Here is a 21904-nt window from a genome sequence, read left to right as displayed (position 1 = left end):
ATTTGGAAAAAAGATTTAATTCCACATTTGTCCTTCTGTGCCTCTCTCTTAGTTTGAGATGTCAAATAAGTGACATTATTAACACCAGAGTTAAACAGGAAAACAGTCATATTCTGGAAAATGGCACACAAAAAGGATTCCAGGAAGGCATTCATCACAGGTATCTAATTTCCTACTCCCCTATTCTACCCCAAAGTCCCATAATTCTACAATGTCAAAAAAGGCATACAACAAAAGCTGAGCATGAGAACGAAGGGTAACACTGTAAGACAGGAAACTTTAGAGTTGACTTCACAATACTGAAGATTAGTGTTTATTTCAGAGTCTCACTGGGTACTTCCCAATATTAGTGAGTTAGGGAAATTTCATCTAGCATCCTTATTTGAAACTTTAGTCACATGATATGTAAATATTGATTGCATGGAAGGGGGATGAATACAGGGTTAATATGTGGGTTATTATTAAATTATGAATGATATTTTCTCTACATGGGAAATCTATTTAAATAGTTTACATTAATTATAAACAAAAGGATCATATTCATGATGAATGGCAACCACAAGTACTTTATATTAGTATTTTCTTAACATCAGTTTACTCTAAAAGAAATGTTAAGTATTCTGGCCATATCCCGTATCTTTCTCCTTCATCTCATATAAGTCAGAAAAAAATGAATGGCATACTAGAAATTAACTATGAAATGATTAACGCTAGAATTTCTAAATTAATTTTATAAGACTGAACAACTACCTGTAAATTCATTATTAATATCTAATTTTAAAAGATATATCTAAATAATAAAAGAAAGATAATGACCAATTATTACTGCTATAGGCAATAGCTCTTCTTTTGCAGACTTCAGAGAAAACTATCAAAGTACAGAAAATGAATTTGGGGGCAAGTCTATTTATTTACTAGTCACAGAGTTATTGTGGAAAAACTGTTGGTCTCTGTACTACTACATGCGCCACTGTTACTAAGTCCTCTGTGGCTTTAAGAGAAAACGTTGTTGGTTGTATTATTCTTTAGGTATATGAATGTAACTAGGTTGATGATGTAAACTTAAAAAGCATGTGTTGACACATGTGGAAAAACCATTGCTTCAAAGTTACCAATATGTGTTAATGAACTCATAGTCATCTCTATTATCTAGAATAGTAAAATTTTATAAAAACTAAGAAGAAAACATCCATAAGACATTCTGTTTTCAGGCATCTTAAAATCAGTGTACTAAACAACAAATACTTTTTATATTTAAATACTTTCAAACTGCTATTTCAAGCTTACATGTTCTTATAACGTGGACTAACAAAATACCAGTGATGAATTAGTACACAAGAGGTAAAAGAAATGTTCTAAATCAGTGCTGTGCAAATAAAAGCAGTGAATGGCAGGTTATTAACTGGTGGGATAAGGAAGTGACAAAGATTATATCCATTTTAATGAAAACGATATCCATTTTAATGAAAACGTTAGTAAGGACAGAGTTTACTGTGGTCAAATCAAGTTTGTGAATCACTAATTTTTAGGGACTCTAAAAAATGAGCTTTCATCCTCTGAAACTACAAAGCAGTTCATATTAACTTTTTTGTTTTTTGACAAATTTTCCTTTCCCCACTTTAGTTTCTTAAAATGTACCAAAATATACACTGAAAATTATCTTTTTATTAAAAATTATCTTTTTATTAAACTAATGATGTTTTGTATTTTGGAAATTAATTTTTCACTATTGTGTTCACTATAAAATAGAAAACTCTAACAAAAATAATATAATATTGATCATGAAGTTAAATTGTTAGTTTCTACAAAGCATTTTATAAAGAAGTAATATTTGTATATTTAATCTAAACAGTAATATTTATATTTCAATTCATAGTTTACCTAAATAATCAGTAAAACCTGAATGAGATAAAAAACAAAAACAAAAAAAACAAAACCCCTCGGTCAACAGAACCCCAAAAGAAAACCACAATGACTTCTTATATACACAAAAGGAATGAGTAAGATAGGATTTTTTTCTACAGTGAGACTATTTACTATAAATATGGAAATAAAATTCAGTATCTAAATACTGTACAAAATGTTAGCAAACTTAAAGCAACATACCTTTCTTTTTCTGGTTCTGGGTCTTTCTCAGTTTGAGCCTGAAACACAATCCATATTTTATTAGAGGTTATTCTATTGGATTTTAAATATTCAGTTAAAAAATTTTTAAAGTTTAAACCTTAAACCCATTTTGTCCTATTGTCCTATATAAAGATCACACAAATATCCATAAACTTTTTGGAACACCTGTAAAACGGCTCAGTTTAAGTTTTTAAAGGTGTCCTATACACAGGATGGAACATAATGAGTTAAAAATAATGAATAGATAGTTTTCAGTGTTCACCTGACAATCAGGTTCTAGAAATATTTTTCTCAATAAAGACCATTACATTGTGTTATACAGAATAATTCACATATAGCAATTAAATTTTCCCTAATGTTAACATGAATGAGAAACTATCTGTGGCTTATAAGAAAGCCAATAAACCTGAAATATAACCATCTTCCTTGTAGAATTATTTTAAAAGATTTCTATTTATAAGGAAGACTTAAAAAGTTTCCTCCTCAAAACATGTAGAAATGCTGGAACAATAAACCTTTTAAATATTTTTCTGAACTTCCAACAAAACAACATTCTGAGACCCCCCACCCCCCACCCCCAGAAAAAAAAAAGTAGAAATTAAAAGATCAGTGCCTATGTACCAAACACTATCTTAGGTACTTGGGAACATATCTGTGAACAACTTGCAAAAATAAAAAATATCTGCCCTTTAGAGCTTATACACAGAAAAAGGAGGACTTTTCTTTAGGAATCATATGTTATCTCATTTGAAACTTTCTAGAAAGTCTGTCAGAAAAAAAAGAATAGTACTTTACATAAAATGAATAATCTGCTTAGAGAACCTCTTTTAATAGAGTTTGTGACAGAAGTCTAGTCTATGTCCTACTAGCATAGCAGATATTACTGACAGTCAATAAACCCCATCCAAAGATAGTATTCATAAGCAGTCTTCTCAATCTGTGGAGTAGCCTGTTAGTGGGAACAAAACCTTACGTGATAGCAGAGGAAATCTAACAGATACTTGTATGAGGTAACTTCTTTCCCAATTCATAAGTAAAAGAGAAAAACAAATGCATAGGATTGAATGTGATAAGCACATAAACTGGTTTAAGAAAGATATTTCAGACAACTGTAGGAGCTTTAAAAAAAAAAAACAACTAAAAAAAATCCCTAGAAAAATACAATAAAAATTGAAGAGAAAAAATAAACAATGAGAACTTTTCTCAAGTGAAGAATACACTGATCTTTTTTTTTTACTCCTCAATACTGGGAACTGAACCCAGTTCACTTTACCACATCCCCAGCTCATTTTATTTTTTGAGACAGGGTTTCACTAAATTGCTGATATTGATTTGAAATTGTGATCCTCCTGCCTCATCCTCCCAAGTAGCTGGGATTAAAGGCGTATACTGTGATATCCAGCTAAGAACAGAATTTCCAATAAAATTTAATTTAAAACAAATATACACACTTCTTTCTCCCAGAAGGAAAACCAAAGCAGCCTATCATTATCATCATTATCCTAGAGATAATGATGATCACTCCACCCACATGTCAAAAAGTGATATTATATTTTTCACAATTACCTCACTTTATTCTCATGAAGACAAATTTACACTGTTCCATAAACCATGACAATTACAAGTGATTGCAAAACAAATTTTAAAAGAAAAAATATTTAGGGTCAAAACTAGTTTGACTACTGATTAAAAGGAACAAATTTTTTAAAAAATTTAAAGAATAATTATTCAAACTACATTCAGAGTATATCTTCTAAGTTTTGGGTAAGTGCTCTTTTTTTTTTTTTCATTTTCGAAAGGAACAAAAACTGACACACACAAAAAATGTTACCTCAGATAAATCCATCTTCGGAGATAACGTGCAAGTCAATACATGGTCACCTATGTTTTGTGGATTTTGTTTCAGAAAGTTGTACATTGATTGAGCAGATTCAGGACTTTCTAACTGAAGAATCGCCTTTGGAGAAGATTTAAAAAAAAAAAGGATGAGTAGTTCCTAAAAAATTAAAAGTAGAATTACATTTATTTAAGTATGATCTAGCCATCTCTTTCCATAAACCCAAACGAACTGAAAAAAGGGACTCAAACATTTATTTGTACATAGCATTATTTACAATAGCCAAAAGATAGAAGCAACAAAACTGTCGACCAGTGGATGAGTAGACTTTAAAATGTGATATATGAATACAATAAAATATTGTTCAACCTTAAAGTGGAACTCCTGACACATGATACAACATGTATGAACCTGGAAGACATATGTTATGGTTTAGATATGAGGTGTTCCTTAAAAGCTCATCTGTGAATCAATGCAAAAGGATTTAGAGGTGAAGTGTTAAGAGAGCCTTAACCTAATTAGTGTGTTCAACCACTGACTGTGATTAACTGGATGGTCACTGTAGGCAGATAGGCTGGGGCTCGAGGAGGTGGGTCACTGGTGTATCTTGGGGTTTATATCTTGTCCTTGTTAAGCAGTGCTCTTTCTGCTTTCTGGTGTGATGTCTTGAATTTGCTTTCCAGCATGTCCTTCCACCATGATGTTCTGACTCACCTTGAGCCCTGAGGAATGGAGCCAGCTATCTGTGGACTGAGACCTCTGAAACTGTGAACCCCAGAATGAACTTTTCCTCCTTTAAAATGGTTCTTGTCATGTCATGCCTAGCATGCAAGAGGCCCTATGTTCCATTCTACCACCCCACCCCCCCAAAAAAAAAATCAAGGAGGAAAAAAAAAAAGAAAATACAATGTTGATTGACAGGCTGGGAGGAAGAGGAATGGCAGGTTATTGTTTAATGGAGCTTCTATTTGAGATTAAGGGAAAACTTCTGGAAATGGATAACGATAATACTGTCAATAAAATGTGAATGTGCCTAATACTTAATAACCGAAATTAATCAGTGAATTTAAACATTGCTGCAATGGTAAATTTATGTTTTTTTGCAAATGACAGAATTTGTATATTTTACCACCATAATATCTTTTTTAAAATTCTTGAATAATTTGATTGTCTTTTTCTTTCAGGCTCTAGGTGTGTGATTCCAAAGGTATTGTTAATCCTATCTCCAAGTAAAGGAACGAAAACGATCCTTAGAATGTTGCAAAAGGCAAAGAAAAACTGAAAATGATATGAATTTTTAAAGACTGTGTATTAAGAATGTCTACAAATATATATATATACAAAATGATGCTGGGCATGGTGGTGCATGCCTATAATCCTAGTGGCTCAGGAGGCTGAGGCACTATGCAACTGGGTGAGACCCTGTCTCTAAATAAAATACAAAATAGGGCTGGAGATGTGGCTCAGTAGTCAAGTGCCCCTGAGTTCAATCCCTGGTACAAAAAGAGTCTGCCTAAAGTAAAACTTTAGAATTTGTACATGCCATCTGTGCCCTACCTTCCAGCCTATGTCACACCATTCCTATATGCACATCTGTAATCCTAAACATGTAATCCCAAACATGCTCTATTTTCAGTTAGAAACATACCAAAAAAAAAAAGTCATTGATCAAATATATACTTTATATGAAGCAAAAATCATCCACTTTAATGTGAAATCCTTTCTAGATAAAATACTGCTGATCAAAACCTAATTTTAATGGTCATAAACTAAAATATATATTGAATATAGAGGGTATGAAAAACGCAAATAGATGAACAATTTTTGGTTCTTAATTTTAAGAGAAGAAGCATAATAGTGCACACCTATAATCCCAGAGACTTGGGAGGCTGAGGCAGGAGAATTGCAAGTTTGAGGCCAGCCTCAGCAATTCAGTGAGGCCCTCAACAACCTAGCAAGACCCTGTTTCAAAATAAAATAAAAATAAAAAAGGCTGGGGATGTGCTCAGTGATAGAGCAAAGTGCCCCTGGGTTCAATCTTGAGTACCAAAACAAAAAGAAAAAAAAGAAGCCAAATCATGAAATGAGTATTTATAATTCTCATAAATGAACAGACCTAAATGTATGTTTTATAGCTGAAAGGAACTTTAAAAAGATATCTGGTAATGTGTATTTCATTTTACAAATAAGTATAAAACAAACTGCCAAGGCCATAAAGTTAGTTAAAGTCAGATTCAAATAAACTCAATCTAAACTTCCCAGTTAGATAATACTTTTTGGACTATTTTATCCCTTCCCCTGCATGAATCTTGTTTCTCCTTAAAAACTAAAAGTTCTGAAAAAAGAGAAAGGGAGACAGAGAGAGATTGATTATTTTCTTTTCCTTGTCACAGTTGAGGAGAAAATATCCTGGTCTGTTATCCTACTAAGCAACTGAATGGTGTTTATAAATGCTTCAATTCAGAAGTTGAATTAAAAGTTGCAGATCACAGCCAGGCATGGTGGTGCACATCTGTAATCCCAGCAACTCAGCAGGCCAAGGCAGGAGGATCGCAAGTTTGATGTCAGCCTCAGCAACAGCCAAGCCATAAGCAACTTAGTAAGACTTTGTCTCAAAAATAAAAAATAAAAAGAGCTGGGGATATAGCTCAGCGCTGAAGTGTCCGTGGGTTAAAAATCCCTGGTACACTGCCCACTCCAGCCCCCCGCAACCACAAAAGTTGCAGACCACAAGAATAAGGGTCCAGTCATATATTCGTAATAGCTAAATTAGGGAGGAACTTGTTACCTTATTTTTATTATTCATGAATATGTGGTGATCCACTTTTCCAAACTGAAGTCCAACACAAAGTGCACACTGAAGTCCATCTTCTGGTAAATTATCAAGATGCACAAACTGGCTATAAATTTTATCTGTATTTGCCTGTATTTTTTAAGAGATGGCACAGAAAAATTCAAAGCTGTAGCTTCAAACTGTGAAACACAGATTAGTAGTAATTTAAAATTACAATGGCCATATGATGTCTTCTCAAGAGTAAGAAAATGACTGTAGATAAAGAAAGTAAGATTCACATGACATATCTTATCCCTTCAGTACTGGTATCTTAATATTGCTACTAAGGTTTTCTTTAATTCCTAAAAGATGAACCAATAAAACAATGTTTCTAACAAACACGTCAACATGGGTATGTAAATGCAAAACTCACCTCTGGGTCATCTTCTTTAATCAAGGTTGTAAACAGGGCTTCCTAAAAAGTCAAAAAGATAAAAGCTGAAGAAATAAGCTCTTTCTCATTCATGTAGTTAGTCAAGATTTATAAAACTCTACACAAATTTGCATTATCCATTATTTCATCAAATGAGCAACAAAACTTTGATTCCTTCCAAAAATATTTCCCTCCTTTTGAAAAAGTTATTGAAGTCTTACCCCATACAACTTCATTTTCCTTATTTCTCTAAATTAATTAAAGATCAGTAAGTGCCACTTAGGGAAGACATTCAAATTCACATATAAGGAACTAATTATGACTTAATATGAACAAAAGGAAGAGAATTTAATATTAAAAGAAGCTAACAGGAGCTGGAGTGCTAGCTCAGTGGAAGAGCACTTGCCTTGCACATGGAGGTACTGAGTTTTATCCATCTACAACTAAAAAATTGAAGAAAAAAAAAGACAGAAAAAAAGAAAGCTAACAAAGCAAAGAAGAAGATGAGGAATAACAGATACAGGCAAATACAAAGCTGCATAGTGTAGAAATGTACAGTGAACTATTGCTACTGAAATATAAAAAGGCCAAAGTGACATGAGAATAGAATGTCAAAGCTGGCAAAGAATAAATAATGAAAAGTTTTATGTGCAGGAAAAGAACTTTATCTTATGAGACTATGGTTCTCTTTTTTTCTTTGACACAAGTGACATATATAAAACACTCTCTATAATTTCCAAGTGTTTTGCATTTCCACCTTCCTCTAGACATAGTAATATGTCACTATAGGTCACATAGAAACATTGAAGGGTTTTTACTGAATTTGAATAGATAAGAACTTTGTCATTTTTGTGGTTTTGTGAAGAATGGACTTGATGAGACATAGCTGAAGGCATAAAGTACAAAGGAGTATAACTTTGCTGGTCCAATAGAAGTTTTTAAGAGAAGTAACTGTAGACAGAATGAAGAAAGGGAAACAAATTTTGTAGTTAAAGAAAGAAAACTTCATGAAGGCTCACATGTAAGGAATCAGGAAAAAAAAAAAAAAGAAATCAGAGAAAAAGAATTAAGAAAACTTCCAAAATTCCTGTAAGATATGAGTAGTGAGGAGATGCCTGTTTCAGATAATTTTAATTTTTTTTCTAACCCAACAAACTATGTATAGGATTCCTTCAATAGTGGATTAAGTGATTATTGGGAGGACCAAAAGTTTTCTTCGCGTCTGAGAAAAAGACATGCACCAAAGAAGAAAACAGGATAACATAACAGACTTTAAAAATCTGACAAAAAAATTTATTAATATCTAATAAAAATGATGGTGTAAATCTATGATTTACCTCATCTTTTATATTCACGTTTTCAGGAGCCATACTTATGGAGAGTTGATTTCCATCCATGGATATTGGGAAGCAGGTATAAAACTTTACCATAGAATCTGCAGATTTTCTACTTATTTCTATATATGCCTTTTAAAATAAAAATTACAAGTAAAAAACAAAGTCTTTATTTTTTCTTGAAAAGAAAATACTTTAGTCAAATGACTTAAACAATTTAATAAATATTTTTAAGATAAAAAATGCAGACCTCAAAATCGTGATGCACACAGTTAACTAAACTACTAAGAAATAATAAATGACTTAACTTGTAAGGCAATACTACAAATATAAACAAAAAACATTCTAGTAACTGACATTAAGGTAATAAATTATTCACTGCATTCTTAGTACAATAGTATCTAACATGTAGATATTACATTTTGAGTAAATACATGTATAACGACTGTCAAGTTATTTTTTTGTTTTCTTCATAGGTATAAAATTTTAGCTCTATGTATTTTTGTCTTAATTTTCAAGCCTAGGTAAGTTGAAATTAATTCTTCTATACACTTGCTAATATATACTGTGGTAAAAATCTTCTATGTATTTGTATACAGCTATAAATATTTCACAAATTATTTCTGTCATTTGCCCATTTATTCATTATACTTTTAATATGCTAAATAGCATATTTCGGATGTGAAGCTTCTGTTTCTCACTTTATACAAATGTTTTTTTAATTTCAAGTATCCATTTTCCTTTATGTTAATTTTAATATCATCATTAACTAAAAAAAGATATATAAATTTTAAAACTGAATGCCATTATGGGTGGTGTGATGAAATCTCCAGTCATCCCACTTCTTGCTTGGGACCTGAAAGATCCCTTTGTCTAGCATATCCATGCTGTATACACATACTACTTGCCCATTAGTCATCTTAATAGCCATCTCTGTTACTGTTAAGTGTAGCTCTTGTTTAAGTAACATTAATTTTACTAAATAACGGCCTCAAAGCATAAGAGTATGATGTTAACAATTTGTGCCAAAGAGGAGCTGTAAAGTGCTTCAAGTAAAAAGGTAAAAAGTTTATACATAATAAAGAAAAAAAAATACATGCTGAGATTGCTAAGATCTATGATAAAGACAAATCTTTTATCTGTGAAATTGTGAAGAAGGAAAAAGAAATCTGTGCTAGTTTTGCTGTTGCATCTGAAAATCAAATCAGCAAAAATTATGGCCACTGTGCATATTAAGTACTTAGTTAAGATGGAAAAGGCATTATATCTGTATATGTATGTATTGGGAAAAATACAGTATATACAAAGTTCAGTCCTATCTGCAGTTTCAGGCATCCCTATAGTCATCAAATGTAATTCTCCTATATAAGCAGTAGTGAGGAGGCAGGATGGACTACTGTACTGAATCTGATTTTTTTTATGTAATAGCTAAAAGAACTAAATCTCCAAGTATTTAACACTTTTACTCTAATCAAAACTGGGTAGTTAATAACCTAGGTATTTTTGTGTTTAGATTTTATACTTATATACAATATATAATATACATGAATTTATACTTTAATGAATCATGTAAAGTTATCAGTAATCAATTTTAATTGTTTCTGGGCTGGGGTTGTGGCTCAGTGGTAGAGCACTTGCCTAAAACGTGTGAGGCACTGGGCTCGATCCTCAGCACCACATAAAAATAAATTAATTAAAAAATTAAGTTATTAAAAAATTTTAACTATTTCTAAAAATGCAAATTTCCCCTATTTCAATATACTGTCACATATAAAACCTTAATATTAAAAAAATGCATTTCCTTTTATTGTCATCATCTTTAAACTTACAAATAATCTACTTTTCTTTTAATAAAATGTAACTGTCACAACATAAAATTCACCCATTTAAAAGTGTACAATGCATAGTTTTTAATGCATTTGTAGAATTGTGAAACACTCAAATAACCTATTTTTGACATATTTTTGAAACTACATAACTTACTTGTATTCACTCTTCTCTCATTTTCTTAAGAACACTGGCCTCAAAGACCTTTCATGATCTCCAACACACCTTTCTATGATAAGAACACTGCTGTTTACCAATCTAATGGCATGATTTCCAATGTTCATACTTTTCCTGAAATCTTACCTCCTATAGAATACCTTCCACCAGTTGTTTATTATTAACCAAAAAATCTTACTGTGCTGTTTTAAAATTACAAAAACAATAAATACTGAAAGTTTGTAGCATACAGATAAACTTTTTGGGGGGTACTCAACCAGGGGTCTTAACCACTGAGCAACATCCCCAGGCCTTTATTAAAATTTGGAGGCAGGTTCTCGCTAAATTGCTGAGGAAGCTTTGAACTTGCAGTATTCCTGCCTCAGTCTCCCAAGTGGCTGGGATTTACAGGCATGTGCCACGGTGCCCAGCAAACTTATTTATTCTAAGTAGAGTTAGCATTATTAGTTTATGTCTGAAAACGGTGACTGCTCATTTGAGTTATCACTGATGAAAGAATAGAATAAGACATACTAGTAGAAGAATCATCTATAAAATTTTGTTATTAAACAGCTTTTTATTAAACATTAAAGATATTAAACATTTTCTAGTAAAATACAATCTCGAGTAAATCTTTGACATATTAGTTAGCCATTCCCTCTTATCATTAAAACTATGCCTTAATAGGACAGTATTAAAAATAAATCTGTTTTACATTTTAAAACTCTCTTAGCTTAATGTAAGCATTACTTTGCAATGTTGCTTTTAAATAGTTTCATGAATTTAATGTTTCTCAAAATTAGTGTGCAAACTATCACTAATATTAACAACTCTTACCTTTTTATGAGATGATAAAATCAAAATATCCTTTAAACCACCAAATGGTTTTGTCAAGTTATTAATTTCTTCTATAGAATAGCCTTTATTAGGCAAATTAGAAATAAGTACCACACACATTTCTTCTGATTCCTTCAAAAGAAATTAAGAAATTAGTATTAAAATTTAACTTTTTTTATATTTAAATTTATACTTCACATCATTATGTTAGTACTTAAATTGTGTTTACTACTGAGAAAAGTCTGACCAATTCAGGAGGCTGGAATAAACTTCAAATAAAAAACAACCTTTCCCCTTACATTTGCAAATTTACATTCTTCAAATATACAGAGTAACTATAGTCAAACAACCTGTCACTTAGTCCTGATCTGTGGGTTGTTTTCCCCCTGCCATTCGGTGTTTTAAAACATAAGCTTACTTACAACTTCTTTTTTTTTCATGTACTATTGCCATTTCCTATACCTTGTGACACAACATCCTCAATCTCCAAATTAGTGTGTATCTTTTTATCTTCCCAAGTAAGATAATTATTTTTAGGCAACATAAAAAAAGCTTACCCAATTCATTAAGATCCTTACCCAACAACCTAATCCACACTTTGAGGAAGTACTTTCTTTTCTACTGTTACCTATCTTGATCCATTTTATTTTCTAAGATAACTGTTACATCAATACTATTTTTCTTTCTGTGAATATTGGGAAAATTTCTAAGGATAAGCTATATAGTAAGCTTGGCAATTTTTCACTTTTGTTTAAAAAAAAAGGTAGAAACTTATAATTTTCATAAACCCTCTGAGAGTGATTTACTGGCACATCATATGTGTAATTCCAGTGCCTCAGGAGACTGAGGCAAGAGGATCTTGAGTTCAAATATCAGCCTCAGCAACTTATCAAATCCCTGAGCAACTTAGCAACACTCTTAACTAAAATATAAAAAGGGCTGGGGGTGTGGCTTAGTGGTATGCACCCCAGGCTGGGTTCAATACCCCATACCAAAAAAATGGTTCCTTTTAAAGTCCTTTAAGAGATTCCTAAAATAAAGTCTACTTAGTGACTTCTTAAAGAATGAATTAATGGATTTGTTACAGCAAAATAAACTTGTGCTTATTAGCACCTGAGTGCCCTTAAAATCTAAACAAATAAAATAGGAATTAATGATACTTTAATATTCTTAATGATAAATATAATTACAAGAAAATAATCAAAGTGAACTTTATGATCTTCAAATAAACTGAAACTCCACCTGCCCCTCCAAAAGTCCCCACAACATCAAACAACCTCGTGTGTTCTAAAAAATATAATATTAGCATATCTCCTAGGAAGAAAAAAGATACCACGAAATTCTATGAGTTCTAATTTGATGAACTGTTATTTACCCCAAACCCCATTTTAGCTATTCTCAGGGAAAAGTGATCTTTTCAAATATGTACACATTTTTTTGGTAATCTATCCCTAAGATCTACTCTGTAACTCAAGGTTTTGGAACTGAAACCATATTTAAGGAGTCACAAATGACTGAATTTTCCACAACACAAATACTGTAAATTTTTTTTACATGGATCTACAAAAAAACAAAACAAAACAACTGTTTTGTCAAAATTTGAGCTTTAAAGAAATAAAACATAAAAACTGACCTTGTTAACTGCTTCATTTTCTGTGGCTTCCAAAGCAGCTTCTTAATACCAAAATAATAATAACAATTATTTTTTTAAAATTCATGTAGATATATTTATTAAAATCTCACTTTACAATGGATTGAACAGAAGCTATATGCACATATTTACAATTGACAAAAGACTAGAAAATTAGTAGGTAATAACTACAAAAGAGACACTGGCTTTTAGATAATATTTTTTTCCTTTTAAGAGCAAAATTTCAGAATAATCTTGTGTACAACAGTGGTATTTAAAAATACATAGCTGTGAAAACTTGGTACTGCTTTTCTTAAAATTTAAAAATTTTCCTCTATCCTTAACCATAGGGGAACAAAATAAAATTCTATTGGCCTACCTGAAATAGTTTCTTTAGCACTTTCAGCAGCTTTAGCTTCTGTACTGGTATTTACTTCAGAATTTGCTGCATGAAATAGTCTGTTTTAGTAGTCTACAAAAACACTTATTTAATGAAACTAGTAAATGTAAACAATAACTTAAATTATTTTGTGATTTCAAGTCTCTTTCACTGTCCTGGTTCAAATCAAACTCAACCTAACACATTTATCTCTGAAAACAAAATAATCCCTTTGAGGATTTTTAAGGGAAATTTCAAAATACATCCTGAATACACAATAAAAGGATCTAAAAAAAAATAAAATATAGAATGATAATACTTCAAGCTTACCTGGTACAGTTACAGGTTTGTTTAAATCTTTGTTTTTGATATTCCCAGCCTTTCTGGCTTCTAAAGACTTCTTTCCAGTAGATTTTCCTTTTAAAACAATCCAACTGTTATTCTACAGGTCTGTTCAATCATTTTAGCATGTTTCATACTAATGTATTAGTAAATGAATTGTTCAACTTTATTGTAAAAGCAGTTCTTTCCATATATTCATTATTTCCATTTATTTTCAATATCTGTTTACCAATAGTAAAAGTAAATTTAAGTTGAGATACAATTTAAAAAAAATATTTTTTAGTTGTAGTTGGACACAATACCTTTATTTTATTTATTTATTTTTATGAGGTGCTGGGGATCAAACCCAGAGCCTTGCACGTACTAGGTGAGCACTATACTGCTGAGCCACAACCCCAGCCCAAGATACAATGTTTTGTTGATGGCCTTAAATAAATTTAACCTTCATGTAGTAGAAACACATAATTACAGAAGCAAAACATGTTTTAGAATTTCTGCAAAGGTTCTTTGATACTAGTCTAAGAAAAGATACCACCACTAAGAAGATCATGCTAAGTTTCAAAAAGCTACATTTATTTAAAATAACGTACTTAGAGAGAAAATGTACTATTTCTTTACAGAGAAATTCATTCTACTAACATGGAAAGAACTAATCTTTTAAAGTAACAAACATCAAAAAAATTATACAAGCTAGGAAAGGTAATGTGAAGCAAAAATTCTGAAAAAAAAAAAGCAAAGACTAAACTATTTATAGGAGAGAATGACAGAGTAGCCTGATTATATGATTATAAATCTGTCAAACTATACAATCTCTAAAACTACATATATAGTTAAATATAATCAATACAATCTATAAAGCTATATATACAGATGTGTGCATGTGTGAATAAATAAAATATAGCTATGAGTTATATCACTGCACAAAAATGTATCTTTAATGGCAGTTTACTATCCAAGATAAAAGTACCAACAAATAAAAGTCCTATATAGGTCATAGCAATATCTATTTCAAAATGTTATTAAATACTAAAAATTATTTGTGAATTTAAAATTTGTTTCTGATATTGTATTTGTATGCTTTAGGGAAGAATTAAAAGTAAACGTAATAAACCTCTTTTAGTCTTACCTGTTTTGATAGCTTTAACTTTAGCAGCTACTGTTACCACAGATTTTACAGAACCCGCTGATTTCCCTAAATAAGAAAAGCTACAGTCAAAACTGGTTTATTTAACTAGTATCAACAATCTCCAAAGAACGAACTTCACAGAGAAAGAATATACGCAAAACTGAACATCTTTTATTTGAAATATAAAATGCTGTATCATCTTGGAAAGCACAGATGATTTCCTAAAATCCAGCTATGATAATTTCTTCAGGGGGAAAAGAAATCACTGACATAAGAATTCATTCCCTTACTAGGATATGTGTAAATGGTATTAAGGTGAGTTAAATGAATCTCTAAGTGAATGGATCAACTAGAAGCTAAATTATTAATTCTAAGAACATAAAAACAATTCCAAATCCCACACTTTCAATGGTTCCAAAACCAGTTATACACAGAACCTCCAAGATCCAAGCTTCCCTTGCTGTCAGTTGACCAAAAAATTCAGAACATCTCAAAGTCACATAAAGACCGTTTCTGACTTATTCCTAAGGTGTTCTAGCTGTTCAAGACTATTTAATTCCTTTTTGCCTACACATGGATTATTGTTGCTTACTTTCTGTGATGATGCTATTTATAGAGATTGTGATCATCAAAGTTGCAGTAAAGATCACTAAAAAGGGGCTAGGATTGTGGCACAGTGCTAGAGCACTTGCCTAGCATGTGGGAGGCGCTCAGTTTAATTCTCAGCACTACATATAAATAAATAAAGAACCATTAACAACTAAACAATATTAAAAAGAAAAAAGAAAAAAAAAGATCACTAAGAAGCCAAAAACCTCACCATTCTGAAATTTAGCTTTGAATTTTAGAATCTATAACAACTCAGCAAGAAAATGCCATAAATCTAAGTTGAATTCCAAGTTAAAATAAGAAGATGTGGCCAGGCACAGTGGCACATGCCTATAATTCCAGCAGCACAGGAGGCTGAGGCAGGAGGATCAAGAGTTCAAAGCCAGCCTCAGCAACAGTGAGGTACTAAGCAACTCAGTGAGACCCTGACTCTACATAAAACACAAAATAGGGTTGGGGATGTGGCTCAGTTGTCAAGTGCCCCTGAATTCAATTCCTGGTGCCCGACCACTGCCATAGCAAAAAAAAAAAAAAAAAAAAAAATGTGGGGGCATTAATGATTTCTGCATACATTTCCTCATATATAAACAAAGGTGCTTGGAGATTGTCACAACTATCTAACAGTAACCTTGTAAGAATACAACCATACTTTTGAAAAATTATATCAATCTCTCTTTCTCTCTCTCGTACACACACACACACCCTGAGACAGGGAGAGAGAATTGAGGGGGGTGGAGAAAGACAGACACACAGAGAGAGGCAGGGAGGGACGGAGGGAGAGAATAACTGACATCCATAAAATCCAAGAGTAATAGTGTACAAATCCACCTTTTATATTCAAGGACAGACCATAATAGTTGTTCTAAAACAGCAACATGAAAGGTATCTTTCAATTTTGCTTTTCAGAGTTTCATATACCCAAAGATTGAAAGTATTAAATGGAAAAATTCTGAAATTAAACAATTTATAAGTAACTTTGTGTCATTCTGAGTCCTGCTTCATTCTGCCTGAGATGTGAATGTGCTATTTATCCCGCATATCAACAATGTATACCTGGTCCATTAGTTACTCAGTAGCAGTCTCTGATATCACACTATTATTTGAGCATTTGTGTTTACTTAACTACTTAATTATGGCCCCAAAGCTCAAGAGTAGTGATGCTGGGCTGGGTTGTGGCTCAGTGGTAATACGTTCACCTCACATGTGTGAGGCATTGGGTTCAATCCTCAGCACCACATAAAAAATAAATAACTACATTGTGTCCATCCTACAACTGAAAAAAAAAAAAAAAAGTGTTGTGATGCTGACAATTCACACATGCCAAAGAAGCCGTTAAGTGCTTCTTACTTTCACTGAAAGGTGAAAGTACAATTGGTAAAATATTTTTAGAGATCATATTCCCAATTTTTTATTATTTTATTATCATTGCTAATTTTTACTGTGCCTAGCATATAAAATAAATTTTATCACAGATATTTATGTGTCAGAAAAACAGTATATGTGTGGTTTGGTACTATCTGCAGTATCAGGTATCTACTGTGGGTTGTGGAACATATCCCTATGGGTACAGGAACTACTGCACCAATTCTTTACAATCTGTCACACAAGTAGTCAATTCTGAGTAATTTGTAAATTTTTTAACACTTTTTATTTTTTTAGTTGTAGGTGGACACAATATCTTTATTTTATTTTTAGGTGGTGCTGAAAATTGAACCCAGTGCCCACACATGCCAGGTGAGCACTCTACCACTGAGCTACAACCCCAGCCCCCAGTAATTCATAAATTTTACTACACTGAAGTAACTTTGCCCCTAGCCTATCATGCGTTTCTTTTACTATCCCTATTATTATCACAAGTCAATTCACTTTCCTATTTCCATTTGTACACCAAAATTTGAGAAGAAAAAAAAAAAAAAAAAGCCAGCATCTATTTCCAATATCCCTTGCCCTAGTAATAATTCCTCAAGAAATACAAAGATGACTCTTGGGATGTTTCTAGCAGCTTTATCTCCCAGCCTACCAAATCTCTACCAGTGACTTCCATATCCTTCCTATCAAAGTAATAATGAACTGTTGATAAATAAATGCAGTCTTAAGACAAGTTTCCTTGCAATATAAGACCCCCTCAGATGACTGCTTCTAAGAAACTGCTACATGAAAATTCTGGGTCTGCCACTAATGGTGGTATTTCCCAGTAAAAAGCTACTTCTTTTTCTTTTTAATACTGTAGGGAAGACAATTTAATCCACTGCTCTTATCCACTTAAAGATGACCCTGAATTAACCTGCATTTAGTAGAAATGGAAGGGAAAGGAAAAGGAAGCATTATGCCAGAGTAAAGAAAATAATAATAATTACTTTAAAACCCACTAGTCTTATAAAAACTGCAAAGAGATCATGTTTGCTTTCTGGACTATTGTATAAAACAAAGTAAGAGACAACATCAATGAAAGAAAAGGAAGAAAATATCTGTGATGTTCATTATAAGAAATACTTTCTCCAGTTAAATTATCTTACTTTGATAATTACTATAAGGAAAGAATATTATGCACTAAATCTTGTTTCTCAGAATTGCAGGATGATTATATATTTTGAGAATTAATATACATTCAATAAGACTGTATCACATGAAATCCAAGACTACTGCTAGACATTCTTAATTTAAAGTTAGCTAATGTGTCTAGATCTTAACTGTAAACACACCTGGAGGACTGAGTGTGGCTCAGTGGTAGAGCACTTGCTAGCATGCGAAAGGACACTGTTTCAATCTCCCCCCTCCCAAAAAATTACCTGTAGATTTGTTTACTTTGACCGAAGATGTCTTGGTTTGTCCAGTTTTGGCTAAAATAACAAGAAAAATATTTCAATAACACATTATAATAACATCATTTGGGTTAAGGTAAGAGCTAACCTGGCCCTAATTTTGATTATGTGTATGGCAAGAAACATCCCAAGATGTTCTTGAGGAATTATTACTAGGGCAAATTCTTAAAGATGAACTTGATGTGTCAAAAGGTACACACTAAATTTTTAATAATTAATATTAAAAGAGCCCTCCAGCGTGGCTGTACCAATTAGTATTCCTATCAAATATGAGAGTGGGGCTTCTACATTTCCACTCAAACATAACAACTTATGTTTGAGTAACTTAACCATAAGCTTAACTCAGTGACAAAAGTTATGAAATCTTTCCAATGTGACATCAACACTGGTATGATTTAATTTTTGTTAATTATAAGAAAAGTTGAATCAATTTTCACGTTTAAATATCTTCCTTATTTCTTACATCCCTACATCATCTTACCTACTTATTCTATTTGCCAAATTTCTCTTTAAGTTGTTGACATTTTCCTCATTTACTTGTCCCCTTTAAATATTAAGAAATGTTTATGTAAAAGTATTTTTTATGTAATCAAATGTCTTCCTATTTGGAATGAATTTCCTCATTTTGGAATTTAAAAAATATGTTGTCCACATTTAAAAATATCTTTACCAGGCTATGTGACACATTAAATTTCTGATCCAATGGTTATTTTGATATAAATACTTAACTTTTCTGGGGGGAATACCGGTGATTGGACTCGAGGGCACTTGACCACTGAGTCACACCCCCAGCCCTATTTGTATTTCATTTAGAGACAGGGTCTCACTGAGTTGTTTAGCATCTTGCTTCTGCTGAGGCTGCCTTTGAACTCCCGATCCTCCTGCCTCAACCTCCTAAGCTGCTGGGATCACAGTCATGCGCCGCTGCATAAGACTTAACATTTAAATGATGGAAAAATAAAATTAAAAATGTTCCCTTACCCAGCAAGTAAAGGATACAAAGACTTATTAACACAAATTATTAATACCAAGTGATTTAATGTATAAATTATTACTAGAAGAGAGCTGCAAACTTTTAACAGAGAAGGAAAGTCAGGGAAGGTACTGAAGAAACTGAGACAGGCCATAAAGAAAGAATTAAAATTGGCCTTAACCCTACCCCACAAAAGGAAGTTTTCACTGACCTTTTGGATAGAATTATTTTATTTTATTTTTAAATCCAGTGCCTTACACATGCTAAGGAATGCAGCCACAGCCCCTTCACTGATTTTTTTTTTTACCTTTAGCACCTTGCCTGGTACTTGTTAAGTAGGTACTAAGTAAAGCTCACTGAGAGTCAGACAACAATTACATGAATGGTCAGCATAAGTAAAGAACTGAGAGATGAATGAGCATAGCATGCCTAGAATATAAATTGTTCTGAGAGGCTGAAACATAGCTGAATTTTGAGGTAGAAAAAGGAAGATGAAGCCTTCAAAGGGCAAAGGGTAATTTATGTAAAGATGAAGAATTTGGACTTTATTCTATACTAGATTTTAAAAAGGTTAAAAGGTAGGCACAGTGGTGCATACCTATAATCCCAGAGACTTGGGAGGCTGAGCAGGAGGATCAAGTTGGAGGTCAGGCTCAGCAACTTAGAAAGACCCTGTCTCAAAATAAAAAATAAAAAGGTCTGGGGATGCAGCTCAGTGGTAGAGCTCCCCTGGGTTCAATCCATGGTAATTGTTTTAAATGAGACGAGTACATCTGAGGGTATGGAGAAGGTTTAAATATGTATAAGAGATGTAACTGGTCCTTAAAGACATGGAAAGGAGAGAATCAACTAGGAAAAAAAGCATAGCATGAAAAGTGGAGCAAACTTTTAGGGAAACTATTAAGATAAAAGAAGAACAGTGATCAAGAGAGATTAAGAACAAGCTCTGTAATCATTTATTATTTTTATAATTATATATTTTTTGTATGTGTGTGGTACTGGGAATCAAACACAGGGCCTTGCACATGCTAGGCAAGCACTCTACCACTGAGTTATATTCCCAGCCCCTATAATTACATTTAAAATAAAGTAATTTTCATCTGGGAATTCATTTTGATAGCAGTAGTTTTATGCAGGCGAAACACTTTGAAATCATACAGTTTGAGTCCTAACTCTTCATGTGGTCTTCAGTAAGTCAAATAACTTCTCTGAATCTGTTTACTTATTTAAAAATGAGAAAAGATTACATAAAGTAACCAACATAAATACATTAAGTGCCCAGTGTAAATAACATAACTCAAATAGATGCTCAAAATTTGACTTACCCCTGTTTTCCCTTTTTGGGAACAGATTGTTAGTAGAACTTTTTGCTTAAAAAAAAATCACTATTATTTACATACTATATTCTAAAGGTAAATCAATTAATCACCTTTATCCTGGTTCTATTTTTTTCTTTTGGTCACAGCACTTCTCACTTTCTAAAACACATATTATTTAATGTTTTTATTTCTTTCATATTAGTATTGGGTGAGAATTTAAAAGTCTCCCTTTATGATCAAATTTATGTTTTTGCCTCTTCCCCACAGCTTCATTCTTTTTGATGTGCTTATAATCAAACTATCTTTAATTGACTTTTCATATCACTCTTCAATCTGACATATCTAAATTCAAAAAAGATATTGTATACCATTCTTTCACCTAACACTTCTTTATAGGTTCCTCTCTTTCTATATTTACATTAGAAAATAGGAAGTGCTTAGTATTTAACTTGAAGCATTTTTCTTCACAGTAATTATTTTTATTATATTAGAAAAACTTAACATTTATACTTTACACTTAGAAAATTTCCTACATATTTGCATTCCACATTCAATGCCATATGACTAGCTATTAAAGATATTCAGGAGATATTCTAAAATAGCTAAATTCTGGCTAAATTGAAATCTAACATCATGTTTTTCTGTAATAACCAATATTACCACTCTTTTTTTTTGTAGTTGTCAATGGACAGCATGCCCCTATTTTATTTGTTTATTCTTATGTGGTGCTAAGGGTTAAACCCAGTGCCTCACACATGCTACTAAGCAAGCGCCTTGCTGCTGAACTACAGGCAAACCCAATATTACCATTCTTGGAGCAAAATTCATCCAACCCAAAACTTTAAAATTATTATATTCCTTTAATATTTATATCTTACTAAAAAAATTCCACATAACAAAATTCAAACTTTACCTTCATATGCCATTCTAATTAACCTTTTCATATCAAGTCCTAATTACCCCAAGTGAATCCAACTGTTTCCTCAATAGGACTTTTCAATCTCTCCATTTATCAATCTATGTAAGAATCCTAAACAACTAGTAGATGGCTCCATATTTTCTATGGCAATTTTACCCAGGGTCTGTACCAACTTTTACCAATTTTAGAGTAAAAATGGAGTGTACTTTAGCCAAGCTTAGGAAACAGAGGATTAAACAAAACTGAAAATAAATTTTTCACGGATTTAAAAAAAAAAAATAGTACATTCCCTAAATTTTATCTGACCCAAATCATCTTCTAGAAATTACTCTCATGCAACACATTTTGGGAAATGTTATTCACTGGGTCAAATAAAAAACTCCTCAGCATGACTCCTAAAGGCCTTCTACAGAGTGCTTCCTCAGTTTTACTGCCTTTGTTATGCCATCTCCCTGCAAAAG

The 21904-nt window shown here is 32.2% G+C and overlaps 1 protein-coding gene across 6 annotated transcripts in view; it reads right to left on the bottom strand.

Moving 5' to 3' along the window:
* The window catches only part of Znf638 (zinc finger protein 638), a 127250-nt gene that overhangs the window by 11301 nt on the left and 94045 nt on the right, over nucleotides 1-21904 (bottom strand). For 5 of the 6 annotated variants that reach the window (XM_026405097.2, XM_026405099.2, XM_077792140.1 and 2 more), the window contains 11 exons: nucleotides 18200-18250; nucleotides 14802-14867; nucleotides 13664-13750; nucleotides 13334-13399; nucleotides 12958-12998; nucleotides 11325-11456; nucleotides 8508-8636; nucleotides 7171-7212; nucleotides 6753-6887; nucleotides 3959-4084; nucleotides 2107-2144 (listed from right to left, as the gene is read on the bottom strand). In XM_026405097.2, coding sequence (XP_026260882.2) covers nucleotides 2107-2144; nucleotides 3959-4084; nucleotides 6753-6887; nucleotides 7171-7212; nucleotides 8508-8636; nucleotides 11325-11456; nucleotides 12958-12998; nucleotides 13334-13399; nucleotides 13664-13750; nucleotides 14802-14867; nucleotides 18200-18250 — 913 coding nt within the window. The remainder of the gene's footprint in view (nucleotides 1-2106; nucleotides 2145-3958; nucleotides 4085-6752; nucleotides 6888-7170; nucleotides 7213-8507; nucleotides 8637-11324; nucleotides 11457-12957; nucleotides 12999-13333; nucleotides 13400-13663; nucleotides 13751-14801; nucleotides 14868-18199; nucleotides 18251-21904) is intronic. The other variant, XM_026405098.2, reaches the window with a different exon arrangement.

This window comes from Urocitellus parryii, chromosome 12 (genome assembly GCF_045843805.1).
Source record: "Urocitellus parryii isolate mUroPar1 chromosome 12, mUroPar1.hap1, whole genome shotgun sequence".
Classification (NCBI taxonomy): domain Eukaryota; kingdom Metazoa; phylum Chordata; class Mammalia; order Rodentia; family Sciuridae; genus Urocitellus; species Urocitellus parryii.
This window is presented reverse-complemented; position numbering and strand designations above follow the sequence as displayed.